Here is a 23,765-nt window from a genome sequence, read left to right as displayed (position 1 = left end):
AGCTATCACACACTAAAAGGAAACATTAACATCAAGGATGAAATTTCTTTAAAATTTCTTTTCGTGAACGTTTTTCTTTTTTAAAATTTACATGAGTGCCACGAATATGTGAACGTAAGATATTATGCAAACTACCTTGTATTGAAAAAATATAGTTAAAAAATAAAAAAAGGCAATTTAATACGGTTTGAATGCAGACACGCGTGGACGTGGGGAAAGGTGTGGATTAAAAACATCCGGGTAAGTGTTGACCGGGGCTTGGTGTTGAAAGTGCGAGTTTTTGGAACACGGAAATGGCCTATTATTAGAAGTGATGGATCAGGGCAGATAAAGGTTTATCACCCTGGCTTGTATGGACTAAATAGGGATAGGGCGGGCCGATCTCCGGAGCTTCTATGCGTACTATCTACACGAAGTTATTTCACCCTGGCCTCAGTAGTCATGAAGGATATCATGGTTCAGTTTAGGAAAGTGAACTTTGTGAAGACAGAAGTTTAATCATATTCTTTACTGGTGGGGATAAACTTTTTGCTGAAAGAAGAATATAATTTTGATATCCTTCAGTGAGGATTTCCGTCGCAGCGAGGCCATGTGAAGATTTACTGTGGGCCCAGCGTGAAAAAACTTAACAGGGATTTACATCCATACAAGGACTAAAAAATTATGTAGTTATTCCCATTCAGGCATTTCGGAGAAATCTAATGAAACTGAAACCTTTATAAATGGTTATTTAGTCCCACGCTTTGAAAGCGGTCAAAGAAATTGTAACTAATTAAACAAGAAACGCTGTGGCTATATGCCCGGAAGCCGGAAACAGTCAGAAAATTTTCTAGAATTTCTGAAAATCCCTTTTTATAATCGTTCAGAAAGTACCCGATCGTACGTTTACCTTCATTTAGATCCGGATGGTTGGCCTGTGGTTGAGGTGGAAACCTTGTGCGGGCAACACATGCGCAGAACACGACCTGTGCACAACCATTAAGCACAACCAAAAACACAACCACAGCTGACGGCAGCGAGCTGAAAGAAGTGAGCGGAATGGCAAAGTAAAGGGTGAGTTTTCTTGGTTTAAATCTGTCTTTTTCGAGGGAATTAGATTATGGAAACAACAAGATCAATTGCTGAGGAAATCCAGTCAGATTAAACAATTAAAAATGCTTCTTGAGAGTAAAGAAATCAACAAACAACTCGTGATCGTAATGTGTCAGTCTCTAGTCGGTGCATGGGTTTTTTTTTTGAGATACGACTAAGACTTAATTTTGCTGAAAATCCTATTTTCAACATATGTGTTTTCGTTGAAACCGACCTTGTTTGAAATAAAATCATTCAAGTTATGTTTTTATATACACTTAGAGCTAGTAAATAATAGTTTTGTTAGATATAGTTTTGGAGACGGTTTACCTAAAGTTAGGTAAAAGTTGGGATTACCGAAGTTAACCACTTTGATTAATTTTAGCTTTATTTTGTCTGCACAGCGAGATCAAAGATGGCGAGTTACCGCTTGAATTTGCAGTGTTAGGAGGTTTGCAGTGTGTTTAGTACGTAACATCGGCTCCTTGTTTTTTCTTTCGAAGAATTCAGAACTCGGTAAGTCAGAGTTTGTTTTTTATGCTAACACCCTAAAACCTGAAAATCTTATTTTAAGATCAAAATTTCTCAAATTAAACTACAGATGAAGAGTTTTTTTTTCTAAAATGAAATTAAAAATAAAATAATTAAAAATAATTAAAATAAGAAACAGGCCTTATTTTAAGTAAAAGCATTCTAAATCTTAATTTAAGAAAAATAATTCTTATTATGAGCAGGTAATTTCTTAAATTAAAAAACTGTTTAAGAATTTAATTTTCTTAAGTTGAATTTCTGCTTTTAAGAAAAAAAAATTCTTTTTTCAAGAAGACCAGTCCTTGTTTCAAGAAAAAGGATTCTGAAAGCTCAGAGCCGATCAAAGGCCCTGTTCAAACATCAACCTACTAAACTTGTGACAACATTGTTATGCACCAAATCAATGTTCTCTTTTATTTCTCCACACTTGAAGTTTGAAATAATTACAAGATATCTAAAACCTTATATTGTGGTTGCTCATGATCGATAGGCATATCACACCATCTTTGATTCTGTTTGTTTTATTTTTGGGAAAAAAAAAGTAGGAGTAAAAAGGGAAGAAAGGTAATCCCATTTTGGGCATGGTAAAACAAAATAAATATATTTTTTCACAAAAAAAAAACCACCTGCCACAGGATAAGTAATATTACCACAAAACTAACACTTATTACAATAAAGATTGCACTCGGAATAGAACATCTGAACTAAATAAACTTATCCTAGCTATTTTTACTGATTACAGTCGATGCTCTCATAAGTGACCATGCACCTTGGAAATTTGAAAAAGTGGTTGTGACTATAGAGCTGGTTGCTTACCAGATCGTAAGAGACTGCATGTTAAAACAATAGAGGGTGGTCGCTTATACAAGAGCTTCAAAAATTTATTTATAATTCATAAAGAAAAATAAAGAAATCAATGTTTAAGTAGTGTCTTTACATCTGATATAGCCACGGCTAAACTTTATGTCAAAGTGATCACTAAGGAAATGACCTAGTACTTTGACAAATACAATACTGCACTGAACCATAAGCACAGCGTGCAGTTTCATTTAAGTGTTTATTTATATAAATAAAACTCTGAGTGGTAGCTTACGAGAGCCTAAAAACAAAGGAAAAGTCCAGTTGGGTAATGGCCCAAAAGTGGTCACAGTCGCTTTCGGTGGCTTACGAGAGCTTTTTAAACAGTGTTTCACAAAGGTGGTTGTAACTAGAGCTGCTCGGTTACAAGAGTGGTCTCTCTAAACATTTTGTTACTTCATTAGTTCATGTAGAAATGTGGTTGTTTATTTGTGACTTATGATGATCAACGTTGTTAATCAGTGCTACTGGTTTCTACTACAAAAAATGTGCTTGAAAACTCAGTTTCAAGTTATTATCGTCTATTTAGATGATGTACTGTTCCATACAATTATTGTATGGAATAGTATATCATCTAAATAGTCTCCTAGCCACACAAAAATGAAGAACAGTATTGAGGAAATGGGCACAGACTTCTTACAGCTGCCTTGCCTTCACCCAAGTGACCCTTGAATGTCAAAAATGGCAGGTAGACACCAACTAACCCTGTCTGCCCACTGACAGGGAGGGAAATTTTCCTAGTCACTTCAAGCTATGGAAACCGGTATCAACTTCGGCATGATGTGCCACTTACACCTGAGATTCTACCTCACCTACTCTTATTACTAAAAATCACTATTAAATTCTTGGCTAATGCCTATACCGTAAAAACATGCTCTTCTGAATGCGAGGTGGCACATGTACACCATCAAATACAAATCAGGCACTAGTATAAAACTCAGACCAAATCATGAAAATATAGGGAAAACAAAGAGTATTATTGTATTGTAAGCGTGTACAGCTATAAATGATGCTTATTTCAAATCAGCACTCCTAAAGCCATCAGCAGGAAAAAGGTTCTTGAATATTATTCCATCAGATGGAATTTAATCTTTTAGACTGGCTTGCTAACATTCCTATGGAGACATTTACATGAATTTCTAAAAAAACAGACAGAATTTCATAACTACATGTACAAGTCATGTATACCTCATGTCAGACAAATTAACTGTTGATTAAGCTTGTAGAAGTGAATTATATACAGTGCATCGGATCATCAGTGACTATGTTTTTTGATTGACCAGCACCCTTCCAAACCTCTTATTTCATTGGTCCCTATAACCTGTACTACCTATTGTTTTCAAGGATATGGGCATTGTTATGTCGATCACCATCCCTTTTTTTTTCCCAGCAAATCACAAACCTTGTTTGGAATAGATGCAGGTCCGCCCATGTTTTTGGAATCTATAGGGTCCCACTTGACTTTGTTTAAATGTAATTGAATGCTTGAAATCTATTGCAATGTTATGAATAATACATGTATGAATGTTGTAATAATTGCAAAACCACTGACACCTGAGTTCAAACATTGAATTATCTATTTTATAGAACATCTACTTGGCTAGAAAACCCCCACTAAACTCAAAAATTAATAATGTTTATTTTCACTTTCCTTTTGGCTTAGTTTTTGCTAAATTTTGAACTCAAATTTCACCTAACTGATAAACATAAAGTTATATTATTTTTTGCTTTGTCAAACGATGTGCATCACACAAGGCTGTGACTGTTTTCCTCTCCCTTGAAGTCTTCAATAGATGAGCAGGTTGTTCAAAGCAGGGTAAAGCAGTTAAAGAGAACTTTGAAATTCAAATCTGAACGTTCATGGGACATTAATTCCTCTTTTAAATCTTTTTTAAAAAAATCATCTAAAAAACTTGCTTTTAGTTTATTATTTAACTTTTTAAACATTATTTTGACTTTTTAGTTTGATGTTAATCAATTCACATGAAGATTTAATTAAGTATGTTTCTTTGTCTTAACAACATTGTTTTAAGAGATCATACCAGGCATGATTTACAATACACCTTTACATGAAAGATGGGTTTTTTGTCAGGCCTGACACCCTTACCAAGTCTCAACAACTTTCATCAAGCTTACATACTGTAATGGCCCTTGGTGATGTAGAAGCTAATGCTCCAGATCCTCCTTGTTGTCTTGGTAACCAACTATGTGATGGTTATTTTACACTAGTCCTTTCCCTGCTCATAAACATCTTTCCTTTAACCTCCACCCATTTCTCCCTCTGTGAAGTCAAATCCCTTCCAATTGCTGACCATGCTAGGTTATAAAGGGTTATTTGAGACTTCTTAAAGGAGGGGAAGGTAAAAGATGGAATAAGAGAAAGCACAACCCCCCCCCCTAAAGATTCAAAGCCTCATAGCCTCAATAGTATCATATCATAGTCTCATAGTCTCATATCATAGTCTCACAGTCTCATAGTCTCATAGTCTCACAGCCTGACAACCTCCCAACCTCACAGCTTCACACATCACAGCCTCACGATGCAAACTCACAGCCTGTCAGTCGCACAGCCTGAAAACCTCTCAGCCTCACAACTTCACAGCCTCACAGCTTGCAGCCTCACAACCTCACATCCTTACAGCCTCGCAACCCCACAGCCTCACAACCTCACATCCTTCCATATGTAGTTAATCAATAAAAATCAATATCAGAGATCAATCAATATGATCGATATTAATCGATTAAATCCACCGATTATTATCAATTGATACCTGAAACCGATAGAAATCGAAGTCACAGAAAAAATAATTTACCGATTATTATCAATTAACAAAATCGAGAACAATCGATAGAAATTGACAGTAATTGATAACAGTTTAAAATATATCGATTAAAAAAATCACTATTGGTTTCTAATCGATATTAATCAAAGTCACAACTTTTATTCTTTATCGATTTCTATTGATTGATATCGGAAATCGATATTTAGAGATGACTGATATCGATTACTATCGATTATCGGTTTATCGATTGACTACGTCTGGCATCCTTACAGCCTGACAACCTCACAATATCACAGCCTCGCAGCCATACAGCCTCACAATCTCGAGGCCTCGCTACCTCATGTCACAACTTTACAGCCTCGCAACCTCTCAAACTCACAGCCTCACTGCTCAAAGCAAAATATCGCCTTTGGCTTATTCCATGATAAGTAGTAAATGTATAAAACAGTACGCATGTTAATTTAAAAGACATAACTTAAGCTTATTAAGAAGCTGTGAAAGGAAACAAAGATCAATCAGGATCATCCTGTGAGAAACAATTCTCATACAAGCTACACTTTCCTAGGCCTCACCTTTTTCTCACATAAGTGATTTCAATTTACTGTTGTTCTCCAGTCCGTTTCTTGGAAAAAATACAGGCCACATTAGTGAAGAGAAGATTTCACATGCACCAAAGCCAAAAGGTTTTTTTTTTTTTGCCATTAGAAATCACACCGGTCAAGTCCTCGAGCGCTCATGTCGACTGCGCACCTGAATATTTGAAAAGCAACGGATTTGCACTCTCTGATTGGTTCAAAGGCGTACCACGTGACATGTTCTCCTGAATCGCAGCCAGGGGGGGGCCCACGACTCCAATAGCGTTCGGTACTTGTTTCGTGTACCTATGATCCACCGATTTATGACATCACATCCGGTTGCAGAGTTGCTGCTCTGTTTTCGCGCGAAGCACCAAGATGGACGCCCGATGCCATTTGGTTTTCTCGTTATTTTTACCCACAGGCTAACGGAATTATGTATCTTGAATGCCGAGAATGTTGAGAAGGTATCTAGCCGGCCTTTCAAGCAAATTTCATGACCAAACAAAGAAGTTTTAGTATTATTTTAACGATAAATAACATGCAACTGCGGGGAATGTCATGGCGAGTCTTGAGATGTTTTAAAACGAGTGTCGTTAACGTTTTGCGGCTTTTGCGGCGTCTGATTTAGAGAAGTCATCAAACAAAATATAATTTCCTGAGCGGAATAGAATGGAAAAAACGCCGATGGCCACAGTTTAAAGTGTTTACCGCTGGAAGGTTGTTATCACGCCCCGTAAAGTTGCAAAAACTTCTACTCAACTGCATGGTTTTGAGGGATGTCATGGCGAGTCTTTCGCTCTTTGTAATCGAGCGTCACTCAAGAGTTTGGCTTTTGCGGCTTCTGATTCATCGAAGTCATCAATCAAAATTGCCTATCCTGAGCGGAATGGAAAGGGCAAAACGCCGGTGGTCATAGTTTAAAGTGTCAACTGCTTGAAGGCGTTATCACTGGACGTAAAGTTGCTGAAAGCTCTACGCAACTGTCCTGTCATGGCGAGTCTTTCGCTGTTTCAAAACGAGTGTCCGCTCAAAGGGTTGGCTGTTGTAGCTTCTGATTTACCGAGATTGTCAAACAAAATAGCCTGTCCTGAGTGGAATAGATTGGAGAAAAAGCTGATAGTCACAGTTTAAAGTGTTGATTGCTGGAAGGCTTTATCACTCGTCGTAAAGTTGCTCAAAGCTCTTCACTGTACGGTTTGAGCAATGTAATGGTGAGTCTTTCTGTCACTCAAGATTTTAGCTTTTGCATCTTCTGATTCACCGAAGTCATCAATCAAAATACCCTATCCTGAGCGAAGTACCGTGGAGAAAAAGCCTATGGTCACAGTTACAGTGTTAACAGCTGGAAGGCTTTGCCAGTTGACGTAAAGTTGCTGAAAGCTCTACTCAACTGATTTCGAAACGGTCACATGTTGCGAGCTTCTGGAAGGTTAGTGTTGGATTTTTAGCATTTAAAGATTTTTTAGCCTTTGAAGATTTATGTTTAGAACAAGAGTTAAGCCCAAAAGTAGTCCAATTTGTCATTATCTGAGAGAAATCAAGAAAGTTTGTGCCCTTCCTTTTTTTCTAAGCTTGCAAGTGTAACATACATGAAAAGAAACCCTTATGCACTACTAGTCATATTGTGAAAATGACTAGTTTGAAATTACTCCTTATCTTAACTGATAACTACAACACTTATTTAACAATGAATCGCTCCCGAACATGTGTTGATTGGTTCTTGACCTTTAAAGCAAAAAAAAAAAACATACTACGACTTACAGTGATTATAGTTATAAAATTAATTAGTAAAGTAAAAAAGAGTGAAATTTATAAAGTGAAAAAACAAACTGCTGGTTTAACTGTTTTATTAGAGGTTTGAAGTTCTGGAGGGATCACTAGAGGTGTAATATGAGACTCAATAAGAGGTCTAGTTACTTTAGAACACGTTAGAAGAAATGTGTAAGTTTTTCCTGCAGCAAAACACATATTTTGGCTTGGTAATTATTACTTGTATTTCTTGATGTAAATTGCATTTTATGAATTATTAATAAGTTTCAGTTAGGGTCATTCATAATGCTGTACTGCACCTTATTTTATTTGACGATTATCTAAGGTATAAAAAATGAATTTTGTGTATTTTTAAAGACTTGAATATAAACTTACTTTTGAATTTATAAACAATATATATTTAAAACCTACACTGTAAGTCTGGTTGTCAGTGTAGCCTGTTGCAGACATAATCTATTGCCAGTTAGTAACATCTGCAAAGCCGTGCCAATATTCTGGGCTCCCAATCCCAATGTGTTTCGATATTCCCTTCAATAATGGTATTTTTAACAGGCCAATCATAGCACATATGCAAGTGCTAGTTTACAGGTGGGCCAGGGGGTGCCCACAACCAGGATTTCAGTGCTGTCTCACAGGGGGACTTAACCACAAGTTTAGTTCTGTCTGTTGCACAGGCTAGTCCCCTGGGCATTACTGTTTAAATTATGTATTTTATTTTGCTTAGCTGGGAAGACAAAAATAGATGACAGAAGAGCACAAACAAGAAAATATCAAGAAGTATTAAAAAGTATATCTACCACACAACTCGTAAAGAGAGATAAAAGTCAATGAGGACAAAGATGTTAATAAATGGTGAGTACAACTCACTGTCAAATATTAAAGTTGAAAGGAAGGAAGAATGCTGACATTTCAAGGGGTACACTTTTCTGGTTTACAGAAAATCTGCAGCAACAGAAGACACTGAAATCATGTTGAGCTGGTTCAGGATGTCAATTCTGTTTCGATGGAATCCTCTGACAGTGTCTAGGCCAGTGTACAGTAGTGTGCTTCGAAGCTGGTCCTTGGTAAGACATTTCCTGACTTTACATGCCAACTCTCTTTCAAGGACCTCAAGGATAAGTGTCTGTTTCCCTGACATTCACTTTCTTGTCAGGGATCAGCAGTATTTAACTAGACAACTGTGTTAACTGTAGTTTTTTTGGTAAGACTTAAAAAACTTCACTGGAAAGACTGAAACTAATGATCTTGCACTAGGAAGCTTTGAAGAAATCAAGGTTTCTAAGGGGGAAGGGGGTGTGCAGCACTGTCTGCTGCACATATTTCCCTCGGAGATAAGAAGGCAAACACCCTAGATGCAACTATAGGAAACCAAACTAAGCTTGAATTTCATAGAGAGTATTCAATCACGTGGCTTGCATCTATGCAAATTTCTTGGAACAAAAGAAATCATTTGCATAAGAAAAGAGTTCAACTCCCACAGGATTAGTTTGGGACACCAACATGGCTGCCGTGACGTCATGTGCATACTCTCTATACTTTAATCAGTTTCACATGTTTAGTTTCCATCCCTAAGCATTCTGTTCCTCTTGTGGAAAGGAGTTGGTGGTAGTGTTATGACAATTTCATCCCTTAGTGTTCTTCATCCTTCAATTAATCAGTTAGAGTAAAGGATTGTTAATATGATCCTGATTAGGAGCAGAAAGCTTTCTATTAAAGGCACCATGGTCTAGAGGACTAAATGTAAATTCCCTATCTGACCTCACTGACATGGAGAAACAAAAAAGGGATGGGCTGACACCCAGCATAGTGATGTGCAGTATTAAGCTCAACAAGGATACAGGAAAAATCCACAACTAAGAAACTGGTTTTTAAGAACCTGTTAGGCTAATTTTCCAGCTAGGCTGTCTTTATAAAAGAGCACTCAAATTTGAAACAGGTTATTAATCATAACCATTACAATTTCCTCAAATTTGATTGGTGCATTAACTGCTTTATTTTTCTTTAATCATTGTGTATGGTTGTAATCAGACAGTTGGCTGTAGTCAGACAGTTGCCTGTAATCAGACAATTACATTAGCCAATCATTTTAAGTGCACTGAGCTAAATCCACCAATCACAGAAGTTATTACAATAACCATAGCAACAATCACTTACCCAAACAAACTGGGGATTAATCCAAAATGGATGAATATGCAACATATAGGCAGTGTCTCCCCCAGTAATATTTTCCCTTATTTTGGACATTTAGTATGAACAAATGCTATTTCTCCAAAAAGGAATGCATATATTTCCTTGGAAATTGTAACGGTTACAGGACTTTGTTTTGTCAAATTCAATCTGTAATCATACTCATGATTAAACAAATCCGACTCCTGCTTCGTGGTTGTCCAATTTTGTAACGTGTATGATTACAGACCGAATTGGACTCCACTCAGCCCTATTACCATTATTTATAAAATCTCTAAGAAAAAACTTCTGCACAGTGTACACTTGGGAAAGTAAGATAAGTCAACATACAGGGTCCTCTTTTGAGACATAGGTGTCCAATAATATTTATCATTTAATACTCCGACTGCAATGCAATGGTATACAGGTTTTACATATACTAAGGAAAGAGCTGAATGCCACTAAATACTTTTAGCTCAAAGTTACAAAGTTTTTTTTTTTTTTCAGAAAATAAGGACCTATTTGAGACTGAACCTAAATAGCCTAAATCTGTGCTAATTGGTTTTTATGTAAAAACCTGACTTGTTTAGGCTAACTTGGAAAAATACAGATTCTTAGTTGCAGGTTTTTACTAGTAACTAAATTTGATGGGAAAAGGATTATCAAAAATTAACATAGCGAGATGAGCTTATTTACAACTCCATCTTTCAGACCTGCAATTTATTTAAGGCTGTCTTATAAAGGAACAACAAGAACAGCATGTGCTTTTTGTCAGCTTTAATGAATTCCAGACTATTTAAATGATCTGTTTAGAAAATCCTCTTAACAGATGGAATAGTAAAATGTGAATTAATAAATCATTTCATCAAACTGTCTTCTGCTTTCCTCTTGCCAAACCATCTTTCCCTACAGAGGAGCAAAGGTTGTAGCAAATATCAGAAAAATAAAAAAAAGACAAGAGGCTACACCTGAAACCCCTCTTTACTGTTACTTTAACACCAAAGGAAGAAGGTTGTAGTACTTCTATACAGGTATGTGCCATGGAATAGGAGGTGGGTTTTGAGATGATCAGTCTTTATGGTACACTACTTGGCTTGGCTTTCTGATCCTTTGGTAGGGTTCCTTTGTAAAATTATACTAGCTCATCGTCAGTACATAAACTTCAGGGATTTCAAAATGTTTTAAAGTATCTGGAGGCTGGGGGTGGGGGGGGGGGGGGGGACTACAGAATTGCTGGCAACATACAATCAAGTAGCTGATGGAACTCCAGTGGTCACCAGCTTGTTTTGAAACCACTGAAACCTCTGTTTAAAACTGAAGATACATTGATGGGATCAAGATATGAACTTGAGCCTAGAGCTACTGAACAATAAAAAATACTCTTTTTATGCAAATCAAGCTGTTTGAAGATTGAAATAGGAGTGTAAACACTTTTTGACACAAAAACGATGTTTATAATTATCTACATTTACCCAATATTTCCTAGACCTTCACTTGTTGGGGGATTGTGTGTTCAAACAACTCGGAACATTGCGTTGAAAGCCTGTTGTCAAGGATACAACTAAGAAGAGATGGTATTTACAACATACCTAGACTGTATTTTTCAGTAGATACTGGAAAAGAATCAAGAATGCATTGTGAATCCAAGCATTAAGATTTTGAGCCAAATACAGGGTCAAAAGACATTAGTCAATAAAAAGGAATGTGGATATTTTTTGGGAAAAAGGAAATCAATACAGCTTGAATGTCTCAGGGCTGGTTTGCATGTTTCTAAAATCCATACATGTAATTTATTGATAATATTTTGATGTTTCTTTTTTTAGAACAATAATATCATTGATCAATCAAATAAAGTAGGTGAATAAAAGTTCAGTATTTCCTTTAACACTAGAAGAAAAACTGTTGTATACATACTAATAATTTATACACAGCTGTATATCGTTATTATTGTGGTTCAATTTTATCCCTGGATAATTTTACTTTCCTTTGTGTCATACTCATTATCATACATTTTCATAACCCAGAAAACAGGAAAAATTTAAATTGAAGTATAAAGAAAAAAATAAATATACCGTCCATGTATGGCCAAAAGAAAAAAAAAATGATCACTGGTTCACTCAAAGCTGCACTGGGTGACTGTTTCTCCTAAAAAGGTTTGAACTCTCTGTTGGATACTCCCTTTTGCCCCACCAGCTACAGGTACATACCCCTCCCCCCTCCCCCCTCAGGCATGCCATTCAACATAGATACTGTACTAAAAGAAGACCACTGTCAACCTTATTGAAAAGTTACCGAGTAAAAACATTGTTACTAGGAAAAAGAAAAACCATTCTACTGAAGTGAATTATTGCAGTATCCTTCAAATTTTGGTTCCATTGCTTACATGTATTGTTTCTAGTAACAAAAAGTGCAAGTCTTTAGATGAAAGTTTCACGTTACAGAACAAAAACTATCCTTTCTTTTTCCAGGGAGGCCGTTTTCTCCCAACAACTCCCTACCAGGTAGAAATTTCATTCAAGTTTCATATTACATACTTTTTGTTTGTTTTGGCCATGAAGACCCTCTCTCCTTACAACTTTTAAGGATCCTAGAATCAAACAATGCAAATATCCCTTATGCACAACTGTCTTACAATATAGATTTTTATGCTCAGCAAGGGAAAATTGGCAAAAAAGTATACTTCCAGTCCTTCACACATAATTGAACTGTCTATCCCCTACTACACAGAGAGAAATAACTGGCAATGTAATTTTGCTTATCTGTGCAAATTAAGTTTGCTGTCATTAAGTTTCACAATCCCCCATAAGCAACCATGCAGTCTGTCTGGAGGTGTGCTGTTACCACCCCTGAAATCCCCTTAGCAAAACCCTTGCATGCCTCCCTCTAAAACAATAAATTATGATCACAGCAGTTGCAGGCATGTGGTATCTTTCTGGTATACTATCGTACTCAAAAGAGACTACTAGTAATAATAATTGATCAGCAAGATTATTGTTTTGGTTATGATATTGTTCTTCTTGGCTGTAGCCCCTCTTAATATCTCCACCTCTCTTGGGGCACCACCTCCCAAAGCAAACGACCTATTCTCTGTCACATTTTTTCTATTTTATGTGTTTCTTACTCAATAAAATACAGTTTTAGAGATCCGGTAGAAAGTGCTGTGAGAAAAAGGGTAGTTCTTTAGGATGTTTTACTGCCCTTTCCTAATAGTACCACCTGTTCTTTGAGAATTCCTCTTTCATCAACCATTTAAAAAATTTGATATCTAATTCTCTTAACAAAAGCTCACGCTCTAACATTGAATAACTCTAATATTTCTTTACTCTACGTTCCTTGTAATTCTCTCACGTGCACTAAAAGAAAAATCCTGGATCAGCAAACCTACTAACCTTAACTATGCGACACCATGCCAGAGGGTGTTCGAACAGTAGAAGACCGAGCCCCTGCAAAAACTTTACGTCGAGTGGCAAAGCCTTCCAGCTGTTAACACTTTAAACTGTGACCACAAGCTTTTTCCCCACGGTATTTAGCTCAGGATAGGCAATTTTGATTGACGACTTCGATGAATCGGAAGCCGCAAAAGCCAAACTCTTGAGTGACGCACGATTACAAACAGCAAAAGACTCGCCATGACATTCCTCAAAACCGTGCAGTTGAGTGGAAGTTTCTGCAACTTTACGGGGCGTGATAACAACCTTCCAGCGGTGAACACTTTAAACTGTGGCCATCGGCGTTTTTTCCATTCTATTCCGCTCAGGAAATTATATTTTGATTGATGAATTCTCTAAATCAGAGGCCGCAAAAGCCGCAAAACGTTAACGACACTCGTTTTGAAACATCGCAAGACTCGCCATGACATTCCTCGCAGCTGCATGATATTTATCGTTAAAATAATACTAAAACTTCTTTGTTTGGTCATGACATTTGCTTGAAAGGCCGGCTAGATACCTTTTCAACATTCTCGGTATTCAAGATACATAATTCCGTTAGCCTTTGGGTTAAAATAACGAAGAAACCAAATAGCACTGGGCGTCCATCTTTGTGCCTCGCGCGAAAACAGAGGAGCAACTCTGAAACCGGATGTGATGTCATAAATCGGTGGATCATAGGTACACGAAATTTCGCTAAGTCGTGGGCCCCCCCCTGATCGCAGCCAACAACAACCAAAAAATATGGCCGAAGAATCGTCGAATCGATAAAATGGTCGCTTCGAAAGAATAGTACAATCGTTTGACGCTCTTTGCAGGGTACTAGTGGCAGGAGGAAAACTTGCCATTGTTGTTGCAGGCGAGGAAAAGACCGACAATGAGTACCATGAGCGAGTGGTTTATGACACGCAGTGAAACGACGAGGTGTTATCATATTGAAATACTGCTGTGATGAGGATTTTAATCCTAAATCGCAGTAAGACTTCTTAACCACTAAACTAAGTTCCAAAAGTGTACAATTTTGGTCATTTCGGCTACTGTGAAGCGACAATTTTAAATTTGATTCAAAATTTTTAAAAAAAATTAGAACTTGCGTTTATCTTGAAATGAGAATCCATTTCTTGTTTTAAAATTTTGATTTAAGAACGATGATACGTGCTCCTAAATTAAGATGGAAGAAACTTAAATCCAAAACAACCCTCTAAAAAAAGTTCAGTTTTCTTAAAATAAGAAATAAGGCGTCTTTATCGTCGGCGTAACTCGTACTGTATTGGTTTCGCTACTTGTACGTTCAAGTTCGCTCCTACATTAGCTCACTGGGCTCGCTGCCAATTGGCAAAGTCCAACACTTGCACCTTCGGAGGGGCCAGCGTTAAAGAACAAGAAATTCAGTGTAATATTCTTTTATAGTGGGATTAAGGAAATAATTGTTTTTAAAATGGTTTGTATGAAGTAACATCTACCATGGTATGTATCGAATAGGTAGAGAAATGGAACAAAGCGAACTCGACTATTGGCGAAACCCAATGTTACTAAAGCTCTTTTATAGTTTTATGGACATTTTCACAGTTTTTTCAACTTTTGACATGGAAAAAGGTTGGGGAAAATCTGTCAATGCTACTGGAAAAAGTGCCTTAATATTAGTAAAATTACCAAATATGAAAGTGATACCACGTGATACGTCTTAATAGAGACATATGGACCATTTTGGCAAATACGCACACGGGTCCATATGGTCTCAAAATCTTCCTACAAAATAACGTTTTTGCTTTCCTTTAATACATATTTAAACAGTTTCCGGGCTTGTTCACATCAGAACGTGATGTTAAAAAAAGCTTTCAGGGATCGGTCATTATTTATGTAGAGGAGGCGGGGGGGAAGAAGGGGGGTCTAGGCTATTTCCGATTGGGTAGAGAGGGGGCTAAACTTTATGATAAAGAAGTTTAGAAGACATCTTGCCTCAAACAACCCAGGTAACAACTGGACACTGGTCCACGCAATACACAGATTTTTGTAATAGAGTAGGTTAGTTTCATTGTTATGTATAGTAACTAATCATCTTATGATCAGCACGTTACAGTATATGCATTTTAATGATTGCTTTGGAGAGCATAAAAGAGGAGATATGTGGTGGTGGGGGGGGGGGGGGGGGGGGTGTCATCACGTAAGTGTTAAATAAAGAAGGAGGGGTCACTTGCTATTTACCTGGTCTGCAGGGGGGCCTTACAGAAATTTTGATCTTTCCAACATGTTTTTTTCATCCCCCTCTACATAAATAGTGATCGGTCCGTTAAGATGTTTTTCTTTGAGCTAGTACTAGAATGTTTACAAGCACAAGGTGAGGCGCCCTTCCTTTTGTTATGCAAACCTAGTGATGATGTTATCAACATGAATATATGTATTTGTAAGATCGCCAAGGATGAAAGTTGTCTAAAAGCCAAATGACTGCACCAAATAAACTTCCAAAGCGCTGAATAACTGAGGTGAAATTCAAATAAGATGTTTCGTTCAAATGCTGAACATAAATTTAGCAAAACATTATGTTGGGAGTAATAGATTACACATGCAGCTCTATTGTCACTTTATTTTTTTTTTGCTTGTCGCTGAAGACAAGTGACCACTTAAAGCGTACTTTTTTGTGCAGAAATTTGGAGTTTAAAAGCATCGGTTGGAAAAATTGCGGTATGTGCGAGTGTGTGTAAATTTTCTGCATGTTTAGTCCTTTGCTGACTTTGAGTTTTTCCCTTATTTTGATCACGAGCACGGAAAAGGAACGTATAATTATAGTCAACATTTATTTGTTTTCAGTTGTTCCGAATATCTTTAATGTTTTTCATTGAAAGCAATACTACATATGTTCACTAGGAGTATATTTCCTGCAAAATTCTTGTTTATACTGCGCCACACGTGCACCTAATAGTTTGCTTCAGCTTTATATACCAGATTATTGCCAGCATGGTCGGGTCCATGATTTCCCAGTTGAGTGACATTAAAATAGTCTTTGATAGATTTTTTCGACGTTTATAAACAGAAAAAACTGAAAAAATGACTTGCTTTTCAATGGGAAAACTTTCAGATAAACCTAGAAAGCAAGGTTAATCAGTCAGGGTAGATTTTTTGTGGTGACAATAGTGTTTGTATCAATTTCCCCAGTCCCCGTCTGTTTTTCATGAATATGCAATGCCGTTATCGTGGGATCACCTGAAGGCAAACACTACAAGAATGTTTAGAATTTATCACGTTCCACTACTCAAGAGGTTGTTTTGTTTTTGTAAAGACAATGAGGAGTAACAGCGAGACAGACAGGAATAATTCTACACAGTACAAGGTCAATGGCTTTTACTTTTACAGAAAATTTTTTAAAAAGTCCGACAAATTTCTCAAATACGCACGTGCGTATTTGTGTAAAGGATGCTACTCCGATCCCCTGCTTGAGCCAGGGAAGATATGGCTCTACAAAGTTGTGACAATTCACAGACATTTGTATGGTGGGGGTGGGGAGTTTGTGCCCACCAGCATACAAACGTCTGTAAAATTTAAGCAACTTTGAGGAGCCAAATCTTTGTTAGTTTTCAACAAATCACTTCCAAACTAGGTACGACAAACTATACAAGAAATAATTTTGTTATTGCTTGGGCTTCCATTGGAACTTCCGCGCTATAAAATGGGCTGGCTTGGTTAAATTTTTCTTCTGGTGCATTCTTTTGCATTCAGTCTTTTGCTCATGCACAAGATATGAGTATGTGAAAAATAGCTCAGCCACGCCAGGCCAACAGCAAGTCATATCGTGCCATTTTAGTGATAGTGAGGGGGCTTAAAAGTGGTGAGCAATCAAAACAAAAATTTTTTTTTTTTTTTTATAAAAATGACAGCGCCATTGGTCAAAGTGCATGAAACAGTAAATGATTACATGAATTCTGCTGAAAATCGGTCTCTAGCAACAGAAATTGGCAGCAAGGTTCTTACATTGTTTAGATCGGTTTTGTGCAAAAAGCACACCTTCATCAGTGAAAGAACTTTTAAATTTCATTTAGCTCAACGTATGAGGATGTTGGCAAGGAGTGTGGGTTATTGGCACTGGACAATGTGAGCAAATGAAGCGATAAACATAAGCTTTCGGCCATGGATAACCTGCGATCAGGAGCTTTTCGGGGGGAAAGGGGAAAAAAAGACTCCCAAACAAAAGGGGAGAAGGACCACCTGATCAAAGGATAGGCCACGGACTATTTCTCTTTTATGGACTTTCCCCTCGGAGGTACACTGTATTTGACTGTTTCAATGTTGTGGCTTTAAGTCCTGTCAATGTTGGTTTGCTAATCAAGAATACATGTCCTGTCACTGAAAAACACATTAGAGATTAGGAAAAGTTTAAGGGTCTTTTTCTTACATTGGGTACTGAATATGAAAGAACTATTAATGGAAATTATATCTTTATCAAAACTGAAAAGGATGCTTCTTTCAGGCAGGTCATAGTTACTTGACACCTTCCACCTCAGTTCCATTACTCAAAGAACTATGAAATCATAAAAATCAGTGTGTGGTATGGACATTTCAATTGACTTGGTCAGTTTCCCAACTCTACCTAGCGTAAACTTAAGTACTTTTTAGTCTGAAAAAAAAAAGGGTCAAAAAAGCAGGGACAGAAACAGTTTATGTTAATATATAGCGTTGTGTTAGTCTGAGACCACATATATGCTTGAGTTTGGTTATCTGTTTCTTGTAATTAACCATTTCACAGCATTACACACATGTTTTTGGTGTGGAAACTTGTCACAATGCAAACTACATGTGTCAAATCTGGGTGTAAAAAATACATGAGAAAATGCACGCAAGTTTTCGGAAACTGCTTGTAAAATTGTACACTTGGACTGCACACATTTGACAACTTTTATCTTTGGCTGGAATCTGTGAAGTAATGCACAGTGATCTCTCGCCGTGAACTGTGCAAATGTACTTTGAATATTGGTCATATTTTGGGGAAAACTCAGACTGATTGTTTGTCTCACCTGACAGTTTCAAAATTACTGTCGATTCGGTTTTGGAAAATATATAGTCCGTCTAGTTTATCTTTGTGCTTGCAAGGAAAACTGTAGCCTGCAAATATACCTGTTTTCTGTATGCTCCTTGCCCTTGCTGTAAGGGTTTTTTTTAACAAGAGAGATGTCCATGCCAGAATGACAGAAATGCCATACTGTTGAAGTAAATCACTGTTTACAGCATTAATCTGAAAGTCATGGGATTCCAAATGTAAATAGGCTTGATTTTATGCATTTTCTAGTCTATTTTCGTAAAGTTTCAAGCTCTGCAAAAGGGCAGCCAAAAAACTAATATGTTCCTTATATTACTTGTTTTGTCTTAGATTCTTAGATTGCACAGGGGAAAAATAGTGTTTGCCTACTACATTCTTCCAGTCCGTATTTCTCTAGAAAACTGCATATATGTTTTAGAACACCATCTGGTAAAAAGGTATCTTTGTCTTCGTATCCTGTGGCTATTCCATTTGAACCTCTCAACTTCTCTATGAACTTTTGGGATCATGACATATGCTAAAAGCAGTCTACAAACAAACATAACTATTACGTAATGTCAAATAAAAATTACTGATATTCCTTCTCTTGAGAAAACAAGAGTGAACATACTGTATTTTTTTACAATATTTAATGCCCAGACACATGACATACATGTGTATTTATGAAACTGCTCTCTGTTATAATGAAATTAGCATGTTTAAAATGTTATTTTTAGTTAATGGTTCACTTGTTAACAAGGGTGATACTGACTACACACCTTCTTAAATCTTATTAAAATGGTTCATTTGTTTGTGAATGTTTGAAACGTGCGTAAGTTTTCTCTAACAACGACTTTTATTACACCAGGACTACCTGCGGTTCCCAAATCGTAGCAGTGTAACAAGAGAGGACGTAATGACTGCGCTCTCTGCTGTGGAGAGCTTCTAATAGTTCGAGCAACTTATAGCACCACCACAACACAAGCCAGGTTAGATTAAAACTAACTTATTGAACGTTCTTATACCGTTCGTGTAAAGGCTATAATGAGCTTTGTTATTTACTTATTCATTTACTATAATTATATACTGTATATTAATGGTATTATTTTTCTTAAAAAAAAAAAAACACCATTGCCTTACGGAATGAAATTTGCATAGTGGCATACAAGGACGGCAGGCATCCAATTTTTGGAAGTAACGAACAATAAAATTTTCAAGATTGGTTGGAGGCTTGTTCAAATTCTAATAAGAACCACTCTTTTTCACCGTGTCTATCAATTCTATCAATTTTGCACCTTTTTGCTAAAAAGCGTATTATTTCCATTATTTATTAGTTCCGTTATTTGGAGTTGGGGCCGGTTTTTTTAAATCGAATTTTTATTAAAACATTCAAGATCTCTTTTTCAATAGGTTGTTCCAAGTAGAAAAACATTTTTCTGGTCTGCCATCTTCCTTAATGGAGTGAAAAAATTGATTCCTTAATTATTATCACCGTGCCACGAGCAAGGGAGATAAAAATTCTAGAGCCCCGGCAAGATTCGAACCCATGGCCACCCAAATCTCTCTATTCAGTGAGCAACGGAGAAACTCTAAGTGCTAAGTTAATATTTTGGTCTCAAGAATCTCCAAATTTCATTTACCGAGCTTTGAATTTGCCATCTGCGCATGCCCCGCCAATATCTAAGGCTATACGTTCCCCTTCCCTGATATATTCTGTAGTCTATATGACGTTAAGCTGGAAACCGCAGTGAAGCAAGGAACAAGATACGAAAAAGCCAAAAACATCGAGGAGTGTGCATGTCCTCCGGAATACACTGGTACATCTTGTCAGGTGTGTTTATCATAATGTAAAAAAAAGGTCAATAGTCCACTTTCGAGTTCGCTATGACCGCTGAATTAAAGAACTCAAGACGCATTTTTACAGCCTTAGTCTCAATCTGAAGTAATAAGTTCACAAATTCCAACGAGAAAAAGACCTGTTTATTACTCTGTCTATTGTGTATATTCAAATTTCAAACACTTACTTGCCAGAATTTCTGAATATTTTACTTTACGTCAAGGCTAACCCTGTATGAATGTGTCGTTAATGTTTATATTCAGCGGTAATTTATAATTCGAAACTGGACTATTACACATCGGCTTTCATTCGTTCGCCACACTTATGTATCACCTATCTCTCATTTCATGCCATATTAACTTCTTTGGTGAAAATCCCTTTTTTGGTTTGGTCAGTGTTAATAAAGTGCAATGCAATGGATAAGAAGGCCTTTAGCCTACTTTGGCATTTTTATCTATTTATGGATTCATTCATCTTTATTTATTTATTGTTATTATTATTTCTTTTTTTCTGGTTAGCTATTTTTGTCTTGACCTTGCACAACTTTGAACGACATTCCTATCTTTATCAAGTGACTGAACCAACAGAAAAAAGGGACATTTTAAATTTATGGAGTCGCAATTTGTGAACAAAGAGAAAGGATTATGCAGGGTCAGACAGTTCCCAACATAAATGGAGGCACCGTTGTTTTGATTTTGGTGTTTGTCAACTTTAATAAACAATTTCCTCTTCCACCTATCGATAGTGTTTGTTTACCAGTTTCAGACTGCATGTTGTAAATCTGATAGACATTTTCTGTTTAAGTGCCTGATTCACAAGAGTGTGAACAAAAAGGCAAAGAAATATATTCCTTGAGAACTTAACTATCACCTGGTAGAACGGGTGGAGGGTTTGAAACTCTTCTGTCTGAATAAAAGATATTTTTGAAACACTTTTTCCATAGTTGTGTACTCTCTAGCCTAACGTCCACAATGACAAAAACCTGTAAAGAAAAAGTCACATTGAGTCTACCACGACAGTGTATTGATCTAATCACCAGTGTGTTCATTCTGCAGCAATTTGCTAGTGGGTATACGCGCTTGGACCCGGGTCCAGAGTTCTCTCCTTGCGTACTGTGTTTCTGTAATGGGCATTCAAAGGAATGTCACCCTGAAAATGGCCAGTGCTTGGTGAGTTTTATATTTGCTCTCTTTGTTAACAATCCGCAAATCGCATTAAAAAAGTTTAGAGCGTCTGCGACGCAGGCAAAAAAAGAAATAATGTTGAAACCTCACCAAAACGTGTAAACTCATCCTAATCGACGTGGAGAAAAATCCAATATTATTGTTTTGCTGATCTTTTTAAATGAATGTTCAAAGGTATTGTATTTCTCACAAGCCATTTTGAAACAATAACAAAAAATGGATCTAACTCTATGACGCCCCTACTCAGTAAAATAATCCAGTTTCGAGTTGGCTGTCGCCTGTTGAATGAAATAAGTGAAGGAGCATTTATTTTTTACAGGCGTAGCCTCCATCTGAAGTAAACATAAATTATAGGACGTTGTATGAGAAATATTCTTTGCTCACTAAATTAATAAAATGTGCATTGAATATCGCCCTGAAGCTCACCTTTAGCCTTTTCTTGTTTTTCTTTGTGTTCTGAATACATTTCAGACCTCCTAGGCACTGTTTAATGCCTTTTTTTGAGCGACAGTTTTTGACCCAGACGACAGTATGGTCATATTAATTCTTTTAAATTTCATTCTTAAAATCGCACTTGTAGAAATGTCTATCGTGTTTATAAAAACCTTGCACTCGCTTGTTTTATATGTAATAATATTGGTTATCTACATTCTTTTTGATAATTATGTATTTATTACTATTTCCTTGGTTGCGAATTCCAGGCTTGTGATCACAATACCGCAGGCGTCAAATGCGAGAAGTGTGCTGTTGCTTACTATGGCGACGCCACCAAAGGAACGTCTAAAGACTGTGAACCGTGTCCGTGTCCTCTGATGACCCCATCCAATCAGTAAGTACCTCAGAGATCCGGTTAACTCCTGCCCACCCATGAGAGGCCCATGGGAGCTCTTTCTTGTCCAGCTTCAATTTTATCTTTGCAATCCTTTTTAATACGGTAATTTATGAAAATGATTTTAAATCAAAGGAAAAAATTAACCCAAGGATAAAACCAAAGCACAATCTAAACGTTGCCTATCAAGATTCCGGCCTCAGATGTCCCGTTTTTTCTAAGCCTTGGGTTCCGACTATGTTGGCTATTGCATCGAACATATCATCAAGCTACGCTGTGAAGTCATTATGGAAACTCACACAATGTAAACCACTCTTGTCTCACCTTATTTACTCTTAATTGGAGAGTGTGACCTGATTCTGATCAATGGTGCTGATGTAACTGTTTAACAGGTTCAGCCGAATTTGCAAGCTAGACACGGACGGCAGACCAACGTGTACCTCATGTCAACCTGGTTATACTGGGAGGAACTGTGAAAGGTATGTGGATAATTCTTCTGAGTCCCGTTCCTGAGAGATATTTCTTTCTTTCCTTTGTAATGTATTTTTTGGCTTGTTTGTTGTTGTTGTTGTTTTTTTGCTGTTGCTGCCGTTGTTTGTTTGTTTTTTTCTTCACGTATTCGTTGTTTGTTTTTCTTAGTTTTCAACTTAGTCTAGAAGAGCTTTTATTTGTTTATCCAGGACCGGGGTGTTCGAAGTTGGGTTAAGATAACCCAGGGTTAGTGCGAAATTTAAATTCAGATATGAAAGCTTAAAAAGTACATTCAGTTTAATTCTTTTTGTCAACAAGTTGTTGATTGGATGCTCTTAAAAATAACAGAGAAAACTGTCCGAGAAAATGCTTTTGAAACAAAAGAAACAGAAAACCAGGTTAAATTTAACGCTGGGTTAAGCGCTAATCGGCCTTCGAATAACTGGGCCCAGGAGATAATTCTTTGGTCCACCCATCAATGCATTGCGTTATCGTCATTGTAGATAAGGTCAAGTGCTCCTTTTTAGTGGTGTAACCGGTTTGGCAGGATTGCGATAATGCCAAAGTCTATTTTCGTAACTATGCACGTTCTATCTCCTGCACGCTTTCATTATCCGACAATTGTTAAAATTCCGGTTCACTGATTCGGTCAATACCAGGTTAATTTCGGTGAGGGTAAAAGGCGGAATGAGTTTGCGGAATGGCATGTGGCATGGCTTGCGGAATGACATAATTATGCGGAATGTAAAATATAGAAAATGGCGCAAAGAAATAAATTAAATTGAAAAACATGTGCGCGTCTTTGCCGCGCCTTTTTTGGCGCCAATTTGAGTGAGCAACTTTTTTGCTGGTTCATTTATTACTGCTGGCTTAAACCAAAAAGGCAGAGCAGAAAGTAGCGATAAGCTTTACTGCATTCGTGTATTTGTAATACTTAATTTATTTTTGTTGCTTTAGACAATACTTTTCCTCTTTCTGCCCACCATTATAATAAAGTCAAATGTCAAAACGCTAGAGGGAAAAGAACGCTCGTCGAACGTGAAGTCGGGCTAGCTACAATTCTAGGGATTATTAATTAATACGGTGGACGAATCAGAAAATATTGGAGACTAAATGAACGCCCCGAGTCAAACATTAATCTGTACTCCAGAAATCGAGTGAAGTGAACCGCTCTTGTCTCCTTTCGGCCCTTCCGTGTGTCTTCGCACCTTCCTTGTTTGTGTGAGTCTGTGAGTTTGATCGTGAAAAAAT

The 23,765-nt window shown here is 37.1% G+C and overlaps 1 protein-coding gene and 1 long non-coding RNA gene across 2 annotated transcripts in view; one reads left to right on the top strand and one right to left on the bottom strand.

Moving 5' to 3' along the window:
- Positions 1–10,519: 10,519 nt before the first annotated feature.
- Positions 10,520–13,808, bottom strand: LOC140946808 (uncharacterized). Its single transcript, XR_012166864.1, has 2 exons — positions 13,147–13,808; positions 10,520–10,663 (listed from the first exon to the last, which is right to left on the bottom strand). It is a non-coding gene; the product is annotated as an uncharacterized lncRNA (long non-coding RNA).
- A 3,242-nt stretch (positions 13,809–17,050) lies between these two features.
- LOC140926495 (basement membrane-specific heparan sulfate proteoglycan core protein-like) overlaps positions 17,051–23,765 on the top strand; it is a 40,155-nt gene continuing 33,440 nt past the window's right edge. The window contains 8 exon segments of the mRNA XM_073376229.1: positions 17,051–17,248; positions 18,545–18,643; positions 19,062–19,136; positions 19,139–19,182; positions 19,913–20,024; positions 21,086–21,199; positions 21,916–22,043; positions 22,436–22,522. Of these exon segments, the coding sequence (XP_073232330.1) occupies positions 17,051–17,248; positions 18,545–18,643; positions 19,062–19,136; positions 19,139–19,182; positions 19,913–20,024; positions 21,086–21,199; positions 21,916–22,043; positions 22,436–22,522 (857 nt within the window).

Source organism: Porites lutea, chromosome 1 (genome assembly GCF_958299795.1).
Source record: "Porites lutea chromosome 1, jaPorLute2.1, whole genome shotgun sequence".
Lineage (NCBI taxonomy): Eukaryota > Metazoa > Cnidaria > Anthozoa > Scleractinia > Poritidae > Porites > Porites lutea.
This window is presented reverse-complemented; position numbering and strand designations above follow the sequence as displayed.